Source organism: Leptidea sinapis, chromosome 26, assembly GCF_905404315.1.
Source record: "Leptidea sinapis chromosome 26, ilLepSina1.1, whole genome shotgun sequence".
NCBI classification, from domain to species: domain Eukaryota; kingdom Metazoa; phylum Arthropoda; class Insecta; order Lepidoptera; family Pieridae; genus Leptidea; species Leptidea sinapis.
The window spans coordinates 12,823,834-12,846,659 of NC_066290.1; the positions used below are offsets into that span (position 1 = coordinate 12,823,834).

Genomic DNA, 22,826 nt, shown 5'->3' on the forward strand with positions numbered 1-22,826 from the left:
GAAAAATAAAACACACTTTCAACAGTACATCTATATTGCACTATAACATCTCACTATGTACAACCGAAAGCGTTAATTTGTAACCGGTTTCTGTAATACGTTTAAAAGCTGTAGGTACTAACAAAAATCCTATAAAACCTCGGCCATGTTAAACTCGCCCTAAATTTGTCACAGAACTGTCGACTATAGTGGTCGAGACAAATAAGATATTTTGACTGTACCTTACACTTATCACTACATACAACACAAAAAACATTTAAAAAATTCACACAATAATATATATAGCAAATATGGTATAAGGGTGCACATTAAAAAGAGAAGAATAAAGAAATATATTCACTGCAAACATGAAAATATCTCCAAAATTGCGAAACATTAAAAAACTAGCTACTAATATAATATTACTATGGTTACAAAAATATAACCAATTACACGGAGATAGATTCAAAATCAAAGGCTGGACTAATACTGCTGACATTTGAGAACATTTATGAGATTTTTTTTAAATATCTTAGTATAATACATTATAATATTGCTTTATTAAGTTACAACCATTTAAAGAGTAGAAAATAATAGCTTACACCATCTCAACAATTTATAGATTAATTTTATAAATAAGTCATTCATAAATTGGATATAATATAATGCCACAGTCAGAAATCTTTCCTTTGCACGTAGGCCAGTAATATGAATAATTTAACTACCTAAAAATGAGAAATGCTTCCAATTATGTGTGATAAACTTATGACTGTAACCATTATGTTTAGTTTTTCAGAATATTCAATCTATTTTATAAAGGCGAAGAACTATTAAATGCAGCATTTGATTTTTTTTTAACGTAACAACTCTATATATTTATCGAATACTTCTACCAACCTATGCAAATTTCTGTGACACTGCTACCAATATCACATTTATGTTAAGATTATCGTTATCGAGGAAAGTAGGCACATACTAATTGTAAACACCTTAATTACACACTAGGATACTAAAGATATTAAAAATGCCAAACAATTATATGAAATAAAGGAGATATATCTACATAATATAACCATTTGCACACATCACACATAGTTGTACTCTCATTCGTATACACACAAACATTCGCTTGTACATAAGGCTCGGACGGTATTATAATAAGATTCGTAATGAATATAGCAAAATAAATTATTAGTTTTAGTACCCATTAATAGCATTGTATCTAACCCACCTCACCAGAAAGATCTTAACATGTTTGCAACTACTGCAAATATATTTGCCCCATCAATCCTACAGAATTCGGTAGAATACAACAAGTTAATTATGTACATAAATATATTATTGTTTCATAATAATAATTATTATAGTTTATATATAATTACTATTACACACTTAAAATTCTACAGAATTCTGCAGATTATTTTACTAATATTTGACGTAGCCACAAACGATTCTGATGATGCACTCATGAAAAAATAATTAAATTCAAATTTTAATGTACAAAATGATAAAGGCAATTCACTTGATGTAAAAACTTAAAATAATACTTATATCAATAAGGTTTATTAGAGCTATGTATTTGACTAGGTTTTAGACTTACGAAACTATACATTTAGAGGACTATCTAAATTGAACACAACAGTTGCAGCTGTAAATAATATTGGTAACAGCAGATTTATGTTTATATATACAATATAAAATATTAGTAATAATAATGTTCTTAGAGTATTTAACCAAAATGATATGGATTTAGAAAAATAATCAATAGCTCTGGTCATGTCCACGTAGGGTTGGACCGGGTCGGACTCTGGTGGGGGATGTAAGCCAACTAAAACATAACAATTAATTGCCATAATGTATAAAAAAAATTGTTGATAAGTCAAAAAGAAAACACCAAGCATTACTTGCGAAGGCGGAAGCTGTTAACGTTAACATAAAAACAGAGTCAGTCAAAAATCTAGTAAGAACGTGTCTAATTGACGTAAATTTTTTTGGCCAAAGAATAAGAGATGAGTGTTCGGGTATTCTGTCTGTTTGTGGAGTCAATCGACCGATGAATTAGAAGCGTACTGATACAGCTAAAGTATTTCAAGTATTCAAATATATATATTTCTGAGAAAATATGGTTGTCAAAATGGCTTCAGTGCATAAGTTTATACATGCCTCTAATGGCCTACTGCATTTGATACCATGACAGGATTTATCCTGGATAGAATATCAATAAAAAAGTAAGATTTCTAACAAAAAGATTGACTAGGGGTAAAATTTTCTTCCGTGAAAAAAATAATAAAGCCAAAAATTATAAAAATTTGGTATTTTCTTTCTTTAATAATTTAAATTTAAGTAACTTAAGTAACATCCATTGCTCCAATAATACAGCGTGTAATCTCTTTTTAAAAATCCACCGGGTTGATTTCCATCAAAAATTCAAGAAATTTTAAAAACTAAATATGCAGTTATTGGTTTCTTATAAATCGAGGGCGTGACTCCTTTCACGGCTTACCTCTAAGTCTTGCAGTTTCCAACTTGGCCATCACCGCCCTTCTCAAAAAACCATCCTGTATATCAATATAACAAGGTATATGAGACAAAATCTATTTTTTGTAAAATCCGCCACTGACATCCCCGATTGGTTAAATACTCTAGATATATTCAGTTCTAAACGATTCCGATTCAAACTTATTTCAAAACAGTTAAATACTTAATGACTATGACTATATTATGACTCAAAACAAATATACTTAAAATAATTCAGCAAAGTGCACAAAATAATATACAGTCTTCGAAAGTGTTCCACAATATAATATGACAAGGAACTTGAGCAAATGGAAGTGACATTTATAATACAAAATTATCAGATATAATGCTTTGTGTTACATAATTTTCATTTTTATTATAAAAAGATAGCTTAAGTAGGTAATCGGGGAGCCATAATACATCCAACTCCCACTCAAGACCTTAGGGAGGAGGGGATGGCAGAAAAACTGCACTGCATGGAAACATAAATCCATGATTCCATGTCAGGTGAAGCTGAGCCTTTTCCTTTTGCCTATTGTTTCATAGCGTAGCCTAATTATTCATATTATATTTGTAACGTTTTTTATGGCAATAAAGAATTTATTTAATATAATAATGATCTGAGATTATAATTTTAATAAAGATTAAATATTTTAAAACCTGAGCAACATACGTGGAAAAACGTTATATCGACATTAATTTAACAAAATACCATACATCTACGTGCCAAGAAAACGGTTTATTTGTCTTTAATTATTTGTTAACTTTGGAAATCTAAATAAGAAGGTAAAATATATTTTATAAGTGACAATTGTATGAGGAATAACTGTCGCCAATATATGGATACATAACACGGGTAGGTACGTAGGCTTTCAATGGTCCGAATATGGAGGGATTTTATTTATTTCACTTTTACACAAATTATCTTGCCCCAAACTAGGCGTAGCCTGTACTATGTGTACAAGACAAAGACAGGAATATTTAATACAATATACTTACGTAAACATACCTAAATACATCCACGACTCGGAAACAAACATCGATATTCATCATATAAATGATTGCACCTACCGGGATTCGAACCCGGGACCTCTAGCTTAGTAGTCAGGGTCACTAACCATTCGGCTATATCGGTCGTCAAATTGATAGCAATGGTATCTTAAATGTGTGCAATACAAATTGATTAATAATCTTATCAAGAAACAATTTTCTTGCAATTTTAGCGATCAATATCACTATATATCTTATTTAAAAAATAAGGCTTACACAAGTCAAAAAAAGAAATAAAAGTAAATTAATACTTATAAACATAAGAGTTATTGAGTAAAGTAGATGCATCAATCCACACATACCGTAAATAAATAGAGGCATTATGTGAGCATTTCATAAAATAAAATATAACTTTAACTTTAAAGGAAATAATAATAATAAAAAACACATCAAGCAGACCTCCCGGTAACAAGATCATCCAGCCACCACGAGTAGCACCCGTTCACGAGCATGACGCATGGACCAGCCATCGCCAAATCACTAATAAGTCACTGGTTTTCTTTAAAGAACCTGAGGCGAAATGTATAACACAACGATGTCACTTCTAGTACCTTCTTATTTAGATATCTATGTTTGGATCCCTTTAAGATTATTATCATGATTTTGAACTCTCATAACACTAATAAAGCTCTGAAGGGCTTGTGCTGAAAAACAAGTCAATAAAATAAACCGATTAAGAATAATTCCGCACGATCGTATTACAATAAGGTTTGTTACAACTTTTGTTGAAAAAAATATTTTTTATTATGCGGCCATTTTGAATTTGCAATATTGGTTTTTATTGTTCTACTGGCACTAGTATAATAGTAAAACTGTTATACACACACTTAATATTTCAGCTGTCTAACAATATATCAGCTGTCTAACAATAATAATTGTGGTTTGCAGTCACTCCGTTGAAATATTAGAATTAAAAAAATCTCCTAATCATGGTATACAAACAATTTATACTTTATATAAATAATGTAATTCGAATCCATACAGCAATTTCGAATGGCTATTTTATGAAATTTTAAAGTCAACTAAAATTAAACTATTTTATTCATACATTTAGATCATTGGTGTTTTAATCAGTCTATCTATAATATATCTCAATTAAGATCTTTTGAATATAAATAATAATTAGAATAAAAAGATATTAAATATGATATTGAATGACATATGAAAGAAATATAGTATATATATTTGATTAACATGACAATCGATACGTCGTATTGGATTAGCTAAATATTAACTTCGACGTTTGAATTGACTGATTAATATAATAATGGTGGAATTTGACGAATATATCGTTCCATTTAGTGATATTTTTAAACTGACAAGTTCAGAGAGGTTAAAAATCGCCTAGCAATTCATCTTTCTATTTTTTATTATAGAATGCACTTACTATGTATGTGTACATGGAATGTACTTTTTGGCGATGTCCTTTGTAAGATACAAAGGACATGGCCAAAAACGATATGGCGACATGAGAATAAAGATACTAGAGTAGAAATGTGATTTTAATGACCATTGCTTATTTAAGGAACATTATAACAGGGGTAAAAGTATAAAATTGCCGTTTTATTGTAATAGGTACTTCGAATTGACATAGAACTTTCATGGTTTGAGATTTTTTAAGTTGTTTTTTTTTATTCAGCTTAGACAAGAAAGATGGATACTTCGAAAATTCGAGTGATTTATGAATACGAGTTCAGACGCGCAACTAACGAGGCAGAAACAGCTGGCAATATCAATGTTGCGTCTAGAGAGGGGACTGCTAATGAAAGCACCGTGCGATTTTGGTTTCGACGCTTTCGTGATGGACACTTTGATTTGAACAACGAACCACGTGGAAGACCGCCCACTCAGAAAGAGATGGTGGAAGCCTTTCCGAACCAAACTATACAGGAATTAGCGGCATGGTTTAACGTTACCTTAACAACAATATTGACTTATTTGCATCAAATCAATAAAAAAAAACAATGAAAAATGGGTGCCACATGATTAGACTGATATGCAGAAAGAAACGCGCGTTGAAATTTGTGTTGCCTGGTTGAATCGACACAGAAATGAACGAAAATTGGATGGAATTGTGACACGCGATGAAAAGTGGATTCTTTACGATAACCGTAAGCGAAAAATGCAATGGCTGACCCCAGGTCAAACGCCGCAATAGTGTCCTAAAGCAAAGCTTACTAATAAAAAGGTAATGGTAACTGTTTGGTGGTCTCAACATGATGTTATTCATTATGGCTTTCTCCGATCTGGTCAAGCAATAACGGCAGATGTCTACTGTGCCGAACTCCGAGCAATGATAGCAAAACTAGCAGTGAAACGACCTTCCTATAAGTTGGCAGCAATGTATAGATAATAATAATAATTATATTGATAAAATTAAAATGTTAAATTAAAAAAAACTAAAAACTAAACTAATTTCAATTTTTCAGTACAAATCGAGGATTTCATACTTTAACCCCTAATGTTTATACCAAAAATGTCTCTATTTGATATTTTGGCATTAATTTTACCTATCTTTGTATGAATCAGTTTTTTTATTTCACTCAAGTAATAATAAACGGAATGGGTTCACGTGTTGACATTTCATTGTTGTCAATGTTACGACTGAATATATAAATAAGTGTAAGTAACGTTTGAGTCTAGTCTGTTGAAATGACAAGTTCTCTGATCTCTTTATTTACAGCAATTTATAGAGCCAATATTCACGAATATAAAACACCAAAAATTATTCGTGTACAATGAATTCGATACTTATGCCGACGTCTATAGAGAAATTATCCATGTCATCATTCAAGATAGATTAAAATGGTGTGGCTTAAATGTGTGGTAGTTAATCCCTTTTACAGGTAAAAGAGATAGCAATTGTGCAAAACCGTCCAATCATCAGAATATTACAATTTTCTCAATCTGTAATACTATAAATCATCGGAATCTAAGCCGCAGTTTTCAAGCACTCAAACCAAGGCTAAACAAATGCTATGTGTAAGAATTAATATGCGAGTAATATAAATTACAAAAAAATTATATTTAACTAATAAAAAGTTCAATAATTTCTTATGTTTTTAAATTGATAACCCTCACTTCTTGGATTTAACACAAAATAAAATTTGATAACAAAATTTTATGAACGATGCGGGACTCGAATCCACGACCTCTAGCGTTCCGAGCCAGTGCTTTGCCATCTGAGCTAAACGTTCGAGTGACGTATCGTCAGAAAATCTTGTATGCTTTGTTCAACTCTCAGGTTGTGACTTCAGCTAAAGGATCCACTTTACAGTTGATAACCTGCTCAACCCCAATATTTGCATATTAGAAAATTTACTTGAGATGTCGCTCTTGTAAATTTAAACAATTTGTATTGTATTAATTTTAATAAAAAGTTCAATAAATCTTTATTATTAGTTAAACTTTTAACAAATAATATAGATTTATATAAGCATTTATGTCCTTTTATTGAGATTAAGAATCACTCGTTGGTTAGCGACGGACTGTTTAGCGGTCGGCTTTCTATTGACCGGGTTGGCCTCTGATCACTTGCCACATTGAAACATTTTCATGTATTGCAAAATATGGTACTTGTTCATCAAACTTCATCTTCAAATAGCAAAAGCGATACAAAAATCGCGAAGTCTTTACAGTTTTTTTTAGTAATTTGGTGTTTTTTTTCTGTAGTGATATTTATATACCTATTGTTATAGATGTAAATGTTAAAAACTAGACCTGACGGAATGAAGAAAGAAGATGAAAATTAACAAGATGTTTTTGAACGTAAGCCCTTAATTAAAGTGATAAACATATCTGTGCGCTTTTCTTTACTTCCGTGAACGTTTACTTCCAATCTTTCAATATTAACGTGCAAATAAGCATTAAATAGTATGTGGTCCTGTAAAATTAATTTACTATACTTAAATATTTTTTTAAATCAATAACCATGGTTTCATATCAAAGTTTAAAAATAATAGACATACATATACCACGGACTAGTAAAAAAAATAAGGACTCCGCGCCGTGATATTAGCAAGTGAAGCACCTTTATGCTAGTGTGTGTGCGGTTACGGGGTATACCAGTTACACAATTTTTTCCCCCTTAAATAATCATATATCCACAAATACTTTTATAGTATTGTTTTTACACTTTTTCACGACGCACGACGGCATTTTTAAAATATTTTATTGCGACGCAAACTTATCTGTCACAGACGATGGCAAGTAAAGCAATGGCGGCCGATCGGCTTGTATTAGTCTAAGTGTGTGCGTGGGGCTATGTATTTACACGTTTACCGGCTTGTTTTGGTGCCTCACTGTTATGTAAGGTGACACGGTGTCCTTATTTTTTTACTCGTCCGTGACATATACACGCAACACTACTAAATGTGTAATTAATAATAATACAGTCATTAAACGTTTATTATGTCCTAGTAGTACAGACGCCATATTGAAACACGTGGAAATCCAATTATTCAGTAGACAGCTGTCAAAATGTGACATCACAGGGGATTGATTGCTCAATGGCCGTTCATATTTTTAGTAGTTAGAGATATTATAATATGTTCTTTGTAAATAGTTTAGTACATACGACGGTATCTGAATCCAATTAATACACTAATGAAGTCATTAATGCTGTATTAAAACAACATTATATTGTTTTTACGTTATTTTAACTAGAAACGAATATTTAAGATTCCAACGAGTCTATTGCTAATTTTAGGTGTCAACTTACTACTGTGTATTAACTTCGATCAAGGTGCCAAGTGGGTTTACTCAATAATAAGACATCGCGGCAGATGTTCGTGCAAGTAATCGAACAGTTCGGGGGACGCGCCCGGACAGTTGGTGAGCTCCAGTTCTCTGAGCTGGCGTAGTTGTATCAGGCTTGAGAGCCCGCCCGATGTTAACAGCGGACAACCTGAAAAAAAAATTTCAGGTTTACCTATGACAGCTGCTCTTCAAAACCAGACTCAACACTTTTCTTGTCAGAAAAGTTTACTTATAGACAGTCTCTCAAAGAAAAATTTAAAGAAATAAATATTATGACTGTTCATTATCAGTACATTCATTAAAATTCAATATACCTTCACAAAAATCGTCACCTATTTACTCTTAATAGTGATTTTTATTATTATAACACCAGAAGTAATGCATTGATTGTATCTAATTCTAGTAGGCTTCATAAGATACATAATAGCTTTAAGGATAAATGTATACACTTTTATAATAAAGTCCCAGCCACTGTTCAGGCATTATCTATAAATAAATTATAATTTTTTATTTAAAAAAAATCTCCGTCGTAAATCCTACTACTCTACAGCTGAATATCTAACTGATCGGACAGCTTGGGACTAGATTATGATTATTTTATAGCATAGCTGACCCGACAGACGTTGTTATGTTGACAATAAAAAATACTGTATTTTATGAATTTGCCAATAATATTTCAAAACATCAAGAAATATTTTGTGAAAAATGCTCCCTGTTATTATAATGAAATTGTTTCACAGCGGAGCTGTCAAACGGTGCGTCACTAAATTCTCTCATAGAAAATATGTCCATACAAAACAAATATTGAAAATAAAAATAATTATGGGTCCCAAATCGAAATAAAAACTATCCTATCTCTCAAGTTGGACCAAACTGCATTTCATGAAGTAATCCCCATTAAATTAGTTTGGGAGTCCATCGCGGACAAACAACGTGTCACGTAATTTATATATATTAAGATAGGTAACGTTGATCTTGAAATCAAAACTGACGAATTAAGAGAGGTTAAAATTACTTATTAATAAATTTTTTATATTTTCATTTTTTTTACAATGTCATCGAATTTGACCACGTCCCTTGCAAGAAATTTCTTGCCTCGCACAGGCACTTTATGGAATCAATTACCGGCTCCTGTTGTCCCGAACCGATACGACTAGGGAACTTCATGAAAAGAGCATTCTCCCACCTTACAGGCCCTCAACGCATCTCTTGACACATGTTGCGGATCTCCATGTGCGGTTGCATCACCTCTCCCCATCCCGAGAGCCTCTTACCCGTTTGCCCCCTCTTATATAATTAAAAATGTGGATCTGAATATCCTAGTAGGTAGGTACTTCTTTGGTATCTAAGCAGTATTACTAGGTAATGGTATCTAGTTTAATCGGTTCAGTAGTTTAGGTGCTCACCGCGGAAAAACAACTTGACACGAAATTTTTATGTATAATAATAATAATAATATGTAAACAACCTGAATGAAAACTCCTAAACAATCGTACGTAAAAAACAATTACATCAAAAATGTTCATAAAATAAAAACTACTGAGCCAAACTATGTAAAATTTTTATGAGACCAAATGGCATCTATTCCGCATCGAACTAAAAAATAATTACGTAAATCGGATCATAAATCTCAGCGTAATCGGTGTACATACATAAAAAAAATATCGATCGAATCGAGAACCTCCTCTCTTTTGAAGTCGGTTAGAGATTTATCCTGATACAGCATCAACAAAACAATGATTACCGGCTAGAGAGAGCAGCTGGAGCGCGCGCATGCCACACAGATGCTGCACGCCGAAGTCTCTGAGCTGCGAGCACCAGCGAAGGTACAGCGCCACCAGGGTCTGCATAGTGCTGATGTACCCCACGCCGATGTCTGTGATGTGCACACATCTGAAAACATACATCACAATATTCACAATATTTCAAAATACATCAACAGTTGTAAATATGGCTGACTGTGGTCCACTGATCAAAATTTTTCCCCAACGGGCAAAAAAGATTAACTAATACGAGTTCGCTCCAGGAAGTCTGCGAACACCCCAGGAATGTTCTGAGCTTCTGGAAGGAGCTGGGCTGGTGGGATTAACTGGCCAATACTGCACGCATAATGGACCCATACTAGTGGTTTAATTGCAGAAACAGGAGCCCCTATACCATACCATACCCATCCGGTGGGTTACAAACAGATACAATTTAAAGGTTACTATAACATAAATGATTTTCATGATACCACAGATTGGGAATGGAGCGACCGCCCTCAGGCTATTAAATGATAAGTTTAATTGTACAATGTTACATTGTAAACATATTTTTTGATGAATAAAAAAAACCCGCTGAGTTTGTTGCGCCCATTCTTCTCAGGCCTGAGGCATTCATTTTGGAATGGGTGGTAGTTTTTTTTTTGACTTTCAATAAGTGATGTCACATCCTATTTTGAATAAAAATATTTGAATTTCAATAGAATACATGTAAAGCAATATTTTGGTGGTTTTGCATGTATCGCTGACTACTTTTGAATCGCTACGCATACTTGCATTATCTTAATTGTAAATTGTAATTAAATTGAGATACGATCAGCTAAGATATACCAAATGTACCCATGTACCGAGCTTAGCAATTATGTGTTTGTGTTATATTATGGCTCCTTATCTTACTTATCAAAATTTATTCAAAAGGGTTGCTTATGAAATAATAAAGATACCAAGATAGCAGTGTTTTAGCATTATCGTTTTTGTCAGGCTTAAAATATGTGGAATTAATATAATAATATTATTCAATACACCCCGTCGCCAACCGGTTGGCATCCCAACGCATCGCCGAACTCTAATATTAAACCACACGCCATCAACTAAATATCACCATCTGTATGTGTGGTATTCCTCAACAGTGTGGTTTTGAAGTAACTTTCTTCCACGTACAACAAAACTATGTTATGAACTTTCTTGTGCACCATTTCTAGGTCGATACGACATGGGCAACTTAAAGAAAAGGTTCACAAAACCTTAAGGCCGGCAACACTCCAGGTGATGCAAGCTTGGTATACTCAGGAAGGCGAGACAGCACTTCACTATAGTAGCTTGAACTGCCAGCAACTATATAAGGCGCAAATTCGCCCTCACACGGAGCATTGTTCTCAAACCTGGGCGGGCACTCCCAGGACCCCTTTCTTCATTTTGACCGCATACAACGAAGAGCGGCCCGAATCATAGACGATCAAGTCATAATTCCCGATCGGCTTGATTATTTGACGTACACCTTCCTTAAAGGCCGGCAACGCTCTTGTGATTCCTCTGGTGTTGCAAGAGAATGTGGGCGGCGGTGATCACTTAACACCAGGTGACCCGTACGCTCGTTTGTCCTCCTATTCCATAAAAAAAATATATCACGGGGAGTGCTCAGCCGCATTTTGCCAAGCGACAATATGTCAAAATGCTTAATTTAACCCGCATCATGTTGATATTTGGCATTCTACAACTGCGCGTTTCTGGAGAAAGTGAATCACACAGCAATTTTGTGGTATCAATTATCCGCTTCAGTTTTCCCGACTAGATGCGACTTAGGGATCTTCAAGAATACTAATACTTCCATCTAAAGGTCGGCAATGCATCTCTGGTGTTGCGGATATCCATGGGCGTTTGCCTCATCACTATCTATAATATCTCTTACACGATTGCCTCCTCTTAAAGAAAAAAAGAGAAAGGATCGCGGTCATCACTTATCATGAAATGACCCATTAACTCGTTTATCCTCACCATTTCATCCGGAAGACGTCCACTGCTATACAAAAGCCTCCCCCAAAGACCGCCATGACGATCGGTCCTGTGCTGCCCTCATCCAACCTATTGCGGCGATTTTGACCAGATCGTAGGTGCATCTTGTGGAAGGAGGGGTTTATCCTGTAAAAATTCATTAGGAACTCACAAACCCACCTGTCAAGCGTCAACTCTTCAAGCTGGTTGAGGTCGCAGGCGATATACTCGAGCGCGTTGTCCGTGACGCGCGGGCACCAGCTCAGGTCCAAGCTTCGAAGCCGCGGCAGGTTCTCCGCCACCAGCTCGACACCTTCGTCCGTTACTTTGCTGCACCCGCTCAGTGACAGCACTGTCAGGTTTGGCAGAGAATGTACTGTAAGGATGAGACATTATTCGCAAAAAGTAAACAGTTTTCGGTATGGAATGGCGGTTTAGAAAACTATTGAATTTAGAAGTATGTATTCATTATTTATTTGCATAAGTATAGCTGTTCCTAACAATTGATAGATACACAGCACATTTTGCCAATAAATCGGCATACAAATATTTGATTGTCAATATTACAATTTTTTTTTATGGAATAGGAGGACAAACGAGCGTACGGGTCACCTGGTGTTAACTGATCACCGCCGCTCACAATCTCTTGCAACACCAGAGGAATCACAGGAGCGTTGCCGGCCTTTATTATACGTCATTAACACATTACATAGCTATTATTCAATAATATAAAATAAACATTAATTTGTAGGTACCACTCTCAAATTGTATCTTGAACAATTTGTTATTTTTTAAAGTGATACCCCTCACTTCTGGGATATATATATGTTAATGAATAAGAATAGAAGAATTATAATAAATTATTGGGGTACCATATTAGTTACATAGTTGTTACAAAATATCTGTTACAAAGTATACATTGGTACAAAGTAAGTAAGTTTAATTTCACAAGTATTCTGGCCTCACACTAGGATTCCCTGTGTCGTGAGGTCCAGTCTCTTCCCCTATATTAATACAAAATAAAAATAAAAGATATACGCGCCCGCGCGCGTGTGTGTGTGTGTGTGTGTGTGTGTGTGTGTGTGTGTGTGTGCGTGTGTGTGTGTGGAAGTATGTGTAAAAGAAAATTAATAATGTTGGTATAATAATTTAAATTATTGTTTTTCAGTTTAGTACATTTATAAGAAGAATACACAGAGTATTTAATGCATCAGTGCTATTCATATTAATATTACCTATATTAACAACTCCATGGTTTGTCAACTCCCAACAGCTGTGCAAACGCAATATACTAAGTGATGCACTTTGTTTTTGTGAGAAGTATCCTAAAGCAGCATCTGTCACGTGGTACGCCTGAAGAGAGAACTCGTACAGCGAAGGAAGCAGCTGTGCAATTGCACCAACCTAATAATAAAAAAAAAACACTCAAATATACATATTCAAGTTTTGACTACTCTAATTCATATTGTAGTTATAATGCACTTTCTTTTATGAAAATAAGGGACGAGACGAGCAGGACGATGTTAATTGATACGCTCTACCCATTACAATGCCACTCAGGATTCTAGAAAAAATCCCAAAAATTCTAAACGACACTACAATTGCGCTCGTCACCTTGAAACATAAGATGTTAAGTCTCATTTGCCCAGTAATTTCACTAGGAACGGCGCCTTTTAGACCGAAACTTACACTTACACGGCAGAAATAGACGCCGTTGTTGTGCCTATAATCTGGCCGGCATCCTGTGCAAAGGAGCCTCCTACTGGTAAACTGATAAAGTAACTTTGCTACTTTTTATGCTAAATTATTTACAATATAGTGGTTTTGTAGCCATAATGCCTAGTGTGGCCATAACTTCTGATAGAAATAAAAATAAATTTATATTTTTATGACGTAATATGATCTTGAAAAGCAATTATTGCAATTCTGTTTTCTTTCACATCCCATTCTACATTTTGATTAATAATTATTATTATTATTAATTTTAGTGATCATTAATAATAGCCTCAATTAAATTTTTAGTAGCGGGAAATGATCGGACGTTGTAACATAATTAACCCGTTGCAAATTTGAATTAAAAAAAATCAAAATTTTTAAAGTTGTACGAACATATTATGTATAATTATAAAATAATATGAACACATTATTGAATTAATTTTGAAAAATACAAATTAAAGTCATTTTTAAATATCCTACAGTTACTTAATCATATACAATAAAAATTATTTCCCTTTTACTGTTTTAAGGATTAAAACGGGTATAATTGTAATTGTAACTGTAAGAAGTATTGTTATTTTTGCGTAAAAGTTACATTTTTAGGATTCCGTTGAAATTTGGTAGGAATAGTCTTTTCAATGAGTAGAGGTCAGCTAAGAACGGATTTTCCAAAATTCCATCCGCAAGAGTTTCTTTTATTATGAACAGAACAACGTCTGTCGGGTCAGCTAGTAAGAACTATACTGTTGAAACTTGGTAAGTAGATGTACTCTGTGAACCGCATTAATTTTAAAAATAACACAAAAATGGAAAAATAAAAACAGTAAATTTTGGGGGTTCTCCGTTCTTAAAACTGAAACTCAAATTTTTTTTTCATCAATCCCATACGTGTGAGTGAGTATGGATTGGTCTTCAAAATTGATATTGAGGTTTCTAATTTTTTTATTTCTTAACTGAATAGATTGCGTGAGAGACATTTCAAAAGTGGTAAAAAGTCCCCCCCCCTGTAACTTCTAAAATAAGAGAATGATAAAACTTAAAAAATATATATGATGTACATTATGCAAACTTCCACCGAAAATTGGTTTAAACGAGATGTAGTAAGGATTTTTTTTAAAACGTCATAAATAACTTAATTAAAAAAAATGCACTATTATTAAAACATCGATCAAAGTTACAACGAACTACTACTTTTATATTTTGCACTTGGCCACTTAATATGTTAGTTAACGACGGTTTAAGACCTAACGCAAACGCAAAAATCTTATTTAAAAAACATAGTCACAATTACACGCGTTTTAATCATTTAAAAGTGTTTTATTTCAATGTGTAAAACTCGCGTTAATCTAAGAAAATACTATGCCTTTTACTGACTAGGTAAGCCGATGAATATTTTTCATTATAATATATGTTATTGTTTGAAATGACTTACTGCCTCGTCCGCAATGTTAATACAGTCAGTAAGAGTGAGTGAGACAATCCTTGGTGTTAAACATGCCCAAATACCAGCCTCTGTTATTTCATTGCAACCAGTTAGTTCTAGTTCAAAAAGAGCCTAAAATAAAAGTATATAGTGGGTTAGGTTTAAATATATGTTGAATATGTTACAAAATTAGTAGTCTTAAAACAAACCTCCAAATGATCCAGTACTGTTTCTAAGCCCCGATCTGATACCGTGCATCCTCTTAAGCTCAAAGCATTAACATGGTTAGAAGATAGTGGAAATATTCTAATTAACTCATTTATATCATCATCTGCAGCGGACACCAATACCACACCTCGAATACCCCTTCTCACCACCGAGTTATAGAACCTTTGCATGCAACATTCCGTCTCAGACCTGGTCTCCCGAATATCTAAGATGGCTACCAACCCTGACCACCATCGAGTCGACGAATATAAAATATCCCTCCATTTGGTGCACACTTGAGCGAGGGATCTCCTGTCATTGGCGTTAAAGTAGAGAAAAAACTTTTCCAGGAATCTTTCCTCTAGTATGAATTGACTCCAGACGAGTGGACGGGGTGATGGGCGGCGGCGGCGTGGTATCCTGGGGGCTGAAGTGGCTGGTCCGCAGAACGCATTGGTCACACGTTCAACAACTCCTGGCGACCGTTTCCTGCCTCTCAGGCCCAAGCCTGTGATGCGCCGGGATAGTTCAGCGGAGGCGCGTTCCACCACGCCCTGAGCGGACACCGATGACATCTTGACCTTCACTCGTCGGATGGTGTCTGCTCGGCCGCCAGCCCCGGCTGCGCCGCCAGATCCCTGATCACAGCCCGCCACTGCGCCGCTGTAAGAATTAATAAACATGAATGAAACTTTATTTTTTTTTGATGAAAATAAGGGACAAGACAAGCAGGACGTTCAGCTGATGGTAATTGATACGCCCATTACAGTGCAGTGCCAAAAATTCTGAATGGCACTACAACTGCGCTCGTCACCTTGAAACATAAGATGTTAAGTCTCATTTGCCCAGTAATTTCACTAGCTACGGCGCCCTTGAGACCTAAGCATATTACTGTTTCACGGCAGAAATAAGCGCCGTTGTAGTTCTACCCATATTCTAGCCGGCATCCTGTGCAAAGGAGCCTTCACTGGTAATTTGATTCTGGATTTTTTCTCCTTTGAATATTATGCTATTAGTTATTAATTTATTATGCTCTGGTTATTTTTTTTAAATGTAAATACGAGACGAGCAGCTCATGGTAATTGATTGCCTGCGCCTTGAGGATTCTTGAAAAGCCCAATAATTCTGAGAGGCACTACAATTGCGCTCGTCACCTTGAGACATTGTTGCACCTTGTTTACACATTACTGCTTCATGGCAGAAATAGGCGCCGTGGTAGTGCCTATAATCTGGCCGGCAACCTCCATGCAAAGGAGCCTTCCACTGGTATTATATATCATCAATTGAAAACTTCTATGTTCTTGTTAAGTCATTTGGAACCTCTGAGTAACCCCAATTCAGTTGCCAATGGATGATTTCCAGTTAAAAAAAAATATACAATTTTTATCACTGGGAGAATTCTAATAGTCTATATACTTCTTTCAACATACAAAAATTCTTCAACAGAATGTGTATATAATTATAATTTTAATAGTTGCAAACTGCCAATTTACTAGCTGATTATTTGATGAAGGTTATGGTTAGGTTAGTTAAGGCAACAAAAGATTGATCCAGTGGTAATGTAAAGATTAAGGTTATTAGAGAATAAGATAAAATTTACCCCAAATTATACTATAGATGATGGTTCATTTCTGCACCTTAAAGACTACAAGAACATCTTACTCTTAACGAAAGCATGGCTCCAGCAATGAGTTTATATAAAAATAGCTCTCGCGAGTCAAACCACCGTCCACATCTAACACAAAGCGCAGTCAGAGGCACCTTTGAGCTCGTCGCTTATACAGACAGCCGACGGCTCGACCCCGAGGCACGCTCGGTCGAGGCAAAGTGCGCCCGAGGCACGTCCACACCGGCTGATGCATCCGGAAGACTGCTGGACAAAAGCCTCTCCAAAAGAGCGTCATGACGCTCGGTCCTGCGCTGCCCTCATCCAACCTACTCCGGCGATCTTGACCTACCAACACTACGCCTTCCGGTACGTGGTCGCTATTCGAGGACCATGCTGCGCCAACGGCCATCTGTCCGTTGAGCTATGTGCCCTGCCCACTGCCACAATCATTTGCACTATGTCAGTGACTTTGGTTCTCCTACGCATCTCCTCATTTCTGATTCGATCTCGTAGGGAATACTCCGAGCATAGCCCTCTCCATTGCCTGCTGAGCAACAATGAGCTTCCTCATAAGACCCATCGTTAGCGACCACGTCTGCGTTCCTTATGTCATCACTGGCAACACACATTGGTTAAAAACGTCGTTTTCAGACACTGTGGTATTTCCGTTATTGGATTCCTTCATTACATGTTTGCTATTAGTCAAATCCTGAAATTATATCAATAGCCGGGTACTGACTGAGTGAGCAGCCCCGCGAGGAAGCCGCGTAAACGAGAAGTCGAACAGAGACTGTATGTGCCTAACGTGGCTTTTATTATAGCCAGTTTTGCATGAGATCGTACTTTCGCAAAGCTATAGACACCACTGCCTTTATATTAATTCTTCGATTAGTACAATAAAGATAACGAAAACCAATTACAGCCTGTCCAGAGCCAGAAGAGTTGTGGAGAACGCCTTCGGCACCTTTGAAACCAGACAATTCCGTCTTTCATTGAACAAGGAGCCAAAACACAACCGTTTTGAGTGTGCGCAGAAAACTTACCAAGGCGCTTTTGAGCTAGCTATAGCTACTAGGATTTTTCCAGAAAAACAGTACACACACAGAAGTACACATCTTAGTACTAGCACAAGTAAATAAAGTGCTCTCTATTATTGAGGAGTTCAAAACATATTTGTTAACCAAATGTATGTACTTATTTTAGTATATTTACTAAAATACTCTGAAATATTTACACAAACAGCAAACAAAAAAATTAAATGAGAGAAATATGGTAAGGCAATAGAAATATTGAGGTGTGTTTCACCTTAACTCTTTATGGCCACCTGGTGGGAATCTTCTGTCAGCTAGATTGGGGAAATAGTGGATTGGTAATCAACAGAGAGTATCAATCAAAGTAGTTGCTGATAATCCTACCCTAAAGGTAAGAATTGCAACAAATGCTATATGACCTGGACAAAGTTAGCCACAATGCAGTATTAGATTAGAATAGAATTACATTTGTTTACCATTGGAACTAATTATTGGTAATTGATTCTTGGTCAATAATTTTATTTAGTGAGTCGAGTTGAGGTCAATATTCATCCATTGAATTTTCCCAAAGCGAGTCTCTGGGGCTCATATTATAAATTGCTATAATGGCCCTCTTTTGGAGCACAAAAATACTATGAACATCCACAGCATTTTCCCACAATAACTAACTATATGAACTATATATACTAAGCTAGAGGTTCCGGGTTCCAATCCAGGTAGGTGCAAGCATTTATATGATGAATATGGATGTTTGTTTCCAAGTCATGGATGTTTAAATGTATTTATGTATGTTTATATGAATTTATGTATATTTAAGTAAGTATATTGTATTAAATATATCATTGTCTTGTAACCCATAACACAGGCTATATATGCTTAACTTGGGGCAAGATAATTTGTGTAAAAAGTGTGTCTATATTATATGACATAGTACTATTGAATGATGCGAAGAAGACCCCAATTAGCTGTATTTTAAATGAATTTTTCAATACAAAATGCATTGTTATTATGAACTAGTCTATTTAATAATAATATATGTTAATTATATGCTTTTGTGACATTATACATAGGTAGTAAATGAATTATTAAATCATTTACATCCTATATTATAATTCCTTAAAGTTTATTAATATTAATGATAGAATTGTAAAATCCGACATGTTTCAGAATAACAGTAGTGTGTTGGTACTTAGACAACTCTATAACATATTTTGCATGTCAATTGACGAAACATATTGGATTTAATGAAAATATGTTAACTACAATGTTTCTTGCAAATAATAAAAATAATACTGACACACACTCTTACACAAATTATCTTGCCCCAAACGAGGCAAACCTTATATTATGGGTACAAGACAACAATATATTGAATACAATATACTTACTTAAACATACATAAATACAAAATAACATCTATGACTGGGAAACAAACATTCATATGCATCATTTATTCATAAAATTTCATTTCATTTTACATCAGTCTACTGTCTGATCTTTTTAACAGCAAAAGCTGCAATACTTTATATCAAAAACACTATTTATTATAATATGTGGGCCCCAATGTAGTTTACTATCTATGGTAATGCCAAGAAAAGCAGTTCAATCTACAAATTTGAGAGTTTTGGAATATAGCATAGGTATAAGTAATGGTAATAAAGAAACTATTTCATATTTTAGAATCTATGGATAAATAAGTACCTGTATTTTGGTTCAATGATCTTGCCAAAATATTAATCTTCAAAAGAATAGGGAATACATGGAAACAATTGCAGTATTGTCCCTCAGACTCTGGAGTCTTAAAAATAATAATATGACAAAAAGAAAAAAAATTACTATTAAATAACAACTATTTGATAAGCACATATTGTCTATCCTTACATTGGTTGCAAAACCTGAGCAAATACTAAGACTCACACCAGAAAACTAGGAACTTGCCATTATGAGCACTTTATGATGGTGAAAAAGTTGTCTGACATAAAAACAAAGTAGAACAAAAGATGTAACTGTATTACTATTAATTAATGAAATTGGAATGGACATGTGACGCAAATATGGTCAAAAACTATATTTTACTGATTGGATATCACAAAAAAAGGAAGCAAGGCGCCTACTTGATGGGTTGATGAAAGAAAGGCCACAGAAGTAAGGCAGAATGGTCACTGTCCAAAGATGCACACAGATGGATATCAAGGCAGAAGTTTATTTTAAGCTTCGTTTTAGTTATATTACTGTATGAATAAAAGCTTTTAATTATTATATTTACTTATTTCTGTTACATAATAAATGATATTCCAAATGTAGTAAATTTTTAAACAATGACTACTTTACTGTCTCTATACGTGAAATTTTTTGAACGGAAAAAAGCAGTGTAATTAACCATTTTCTAGCAATATTAATACATTATTTTATACATCACTTTATATGTTGAAACAAAGTAGTAAACAAAAATCAATGTTATTAAATACGAACCTATAAATAACTCTGCTTTCTCAAACTCCACATTATTGATCAGTTAAATCAAGAACCTATACAACTAACTTCAACTGATTATCTTTTACCTATTTAATGAAATAAAACTATACCTCTAACTTATAAAAAGTTAATAAATACTGTAATTAAAAATAAAATTTATAACCTCAAATTACTAGTAAAATCAAACTAAATAATGACATATGACGTTTTTGAACAATAGAGTTTTTTTTTTGGTTCTGTTCGTCCATCTGGACAGGCAAAGGGGTCAAAAGCCCATACAGCCAAGTCTTCATTTTTATTTTTCTATTCTTCACGTTACACAGCTTGTTCAAAGTCAAGCTAAGTATTTATATAATCTTCATCTTCAAACATAAATAGTACAATTTCCCATAAAAGTAGTATTTCGTGTTCTTCATGTTTCATTTTCTTCATGTTTCATTTTCTTCATATACATATAAAATACATATAGGTTCGCATGAAAGGCCGAAGCCAAGTCTTTTATTGATAATATTCTTGTTCCAATTAAGATCAAGCTTAGCCCCTTATTTTTAATAATAAACTTTTATGATATAATACTAAAATATAAATCTCATATACGTTATAAGAAATATATTATACATGAATTATAAGTTATAATGATGAATATTAGTTGAATATAATTATAAGATAATATGAAACTAATTTAAGGTATAACTACAAATATAATATTTACATTTATACATTAAAATTTACATTATAAACATAAGTCCAATAATAATTTATGGACGAATATGTTTTAAGTCTGTGTAAGGGATTGTGTCAAAAGCCAAGCCGTATATTCAAATTTCGCCTACCGTTGAAACTATAAATTTGTAAAGCGGCACGAAGCAGTCATAAGTTTTCAATAACTGCTGAAGTGAGCGCGGGATGTCTTTTTTTTTTATGCCAATACGGAACGAGACGAGCAGGACGCTCAAATGATGGTAATTGATACGCCCTGCCCATTACAATGCAGTGCCTTTCAGGATTCTTGAAAAACCCAAAATCTGAGCGGCAATACAATTGCGCTCGTCACCTTGAGACATAAGATGTTAAGTCTCATTTGCCCAGTAATTACACTAGCTACGGCGCCCTTCAGACCGAAACACAGTAATGCTTACACATTACTGCTTCACGGCAGAAATAGGCGCCGTTGTGGTACCCATAATCTAACCGGCATCCCGTGCAAAGGAGCCTCCCACTGGTAAACACATGTCTTCAGCATTCTTATAAATATCCAAGAGGCAGTCTATCAATGTAAATCTTTGAAGAATATATTGGGGACAGTCAAAGAAAATGTGATCAAGAGTTTGGATGGATAAATTACAGAATTGACAAGTTGGAGAATCTAAAACACCGATCCTAAATAAATGAGCACCACTACGAGAATGTCCCAGACGTAACCGACAGATTGTGGTGTAAAATTTTCTGTGTAAGTATTTTTTCTTTTTAACAAACCAGGGAGGAGAGATTTCGTTTTTAATGTCGGCTAACCATTTGCCCTTTGTTTGAACAACTTGTTGCCAATAATTCTGAAAGTCGTGCAAGAATGTACCTTTAAAATGAGGCAGTGCATCTGTGTGTGGTATGGGAATGTTCAAAGCAGTATGTATCTGATTACTATTCACAATAGATTTAGCAAGATAATCAGCTTGTTCATTTCTTTCCACGCCTATGTGTGAAGGAGTCCAGAATAAAACAATATCTTTTGTTAGGGATAAGCATTGATATTTGTCTCTAATATTGTAAATGATGAAATTAGTTGTAACATTACATTTAGAATATTGTAAAGCTTTTAAAACACTCATGCTATCCTTTATAACAATCTAATTATTATATGATTGTTCTCCAATATATTCTAGAGCAGCATATATGGCAGCACATTCTGCTGTGTATATACTAGCCAAGGTATTTAACCTATGACCAAACCCACTCCGCAGTTGTATGTCATAAACTGCCATAGAGACAGCAGTATTACTTTTAGATCCATCAGTATAAAGTTGGTTATGATTTTGCCACTCTGACAGCATACTTATAAATCTTCCTTATATTTTAATGATTCATTAATAATTATTTTAATAGGTGTATATTTTGAATTATAAGAATTTAAATAACATGGCCAAAGAATACTAGAAAATAGATTATGATCACAAGAAAAATGTAACAAATCAGAGATGCCTTCTACTTGATAGTAGGAATTATTGTCAGTTCGGTTAATATAGTCCTGTATCTTTAATAGGAGTGGATGATTATTAATAATAGAATAGAATTAATAATAGAAGATAATTTGA

At 34.3% G+C, this 22,826-nt stretch overlaps 1 protein-coding gene across 2 annotated transcripts; it reads right to left on the reverse strand.

Annotated features, from left to right (window-relative positions):
• Positions 1–16: 16 nt before the first annotated feature.
• LOC126972462 (F-box/LRR-repeat protein 16) lies at positions 17–20,685 on the reverse strand. 2 transcript variants are annotated; one of them, XM_050819251.1, is made up of 7 exons: positions 20,515–20,685; positions 15,405–16,065; positions 15,205–15,327; positions 13,292–13,460; positions 12,237–12,432; positions 10,049–10,197; positions 17–8,452 (listed from the first exon to the last, which is right to left on the reverse strand). In XM_050819251.1, exons 2-7 carry the CDS (start codon positions 15,975–15,977, stop codon positions 8,304–8,306), a joined length of 1,359 nt encoding a protein of 452 aa, XP_050675208.1. In that variant the 5' UTR covers positions 15,978–16,065; positions 20,515–20,685; the 3' UTR covers positions 17–8,303. The 2 variants fall into 2 exon arrangements, with proteins under 2 accessions (XP_050675208.1, XP_050675209.1); XM_050819252.1 differs by lacking the exon at positions 15,205–15,327.
• Between the last annotated feature and the right edge of the window lie 2,141 nt (positions 20,686–22,826).

What these genes read in the sequence shown, in the direction of transcription:
- LOC126972462 (XM_050819251.1), bottom strand. Translation starts at nt 15,977, where the DNA reads ATGTCATCGGTGTCCGCTCAGGGCGTGGTGGAACGCGCCTCCGCTGAA. An exon ending in GAAGAGTTGACGCTTGACAG is followed by an intron (nt 10,198 to 12,236) that starts GTGGGTTTGTGA and finishes GTATGTTTTCAG; the next exon opens with ATGTGTGCACATCACAGACA. An exon ending in CCAGCTGCTCTCTCTAGCCG is followed by an intron (nt 8,453 to 10,048) that starts GTAATCATTGTT and finishes TTTTTTTTTCAG; the next exon opens with GTTGTCCGCTGTTAACATCG.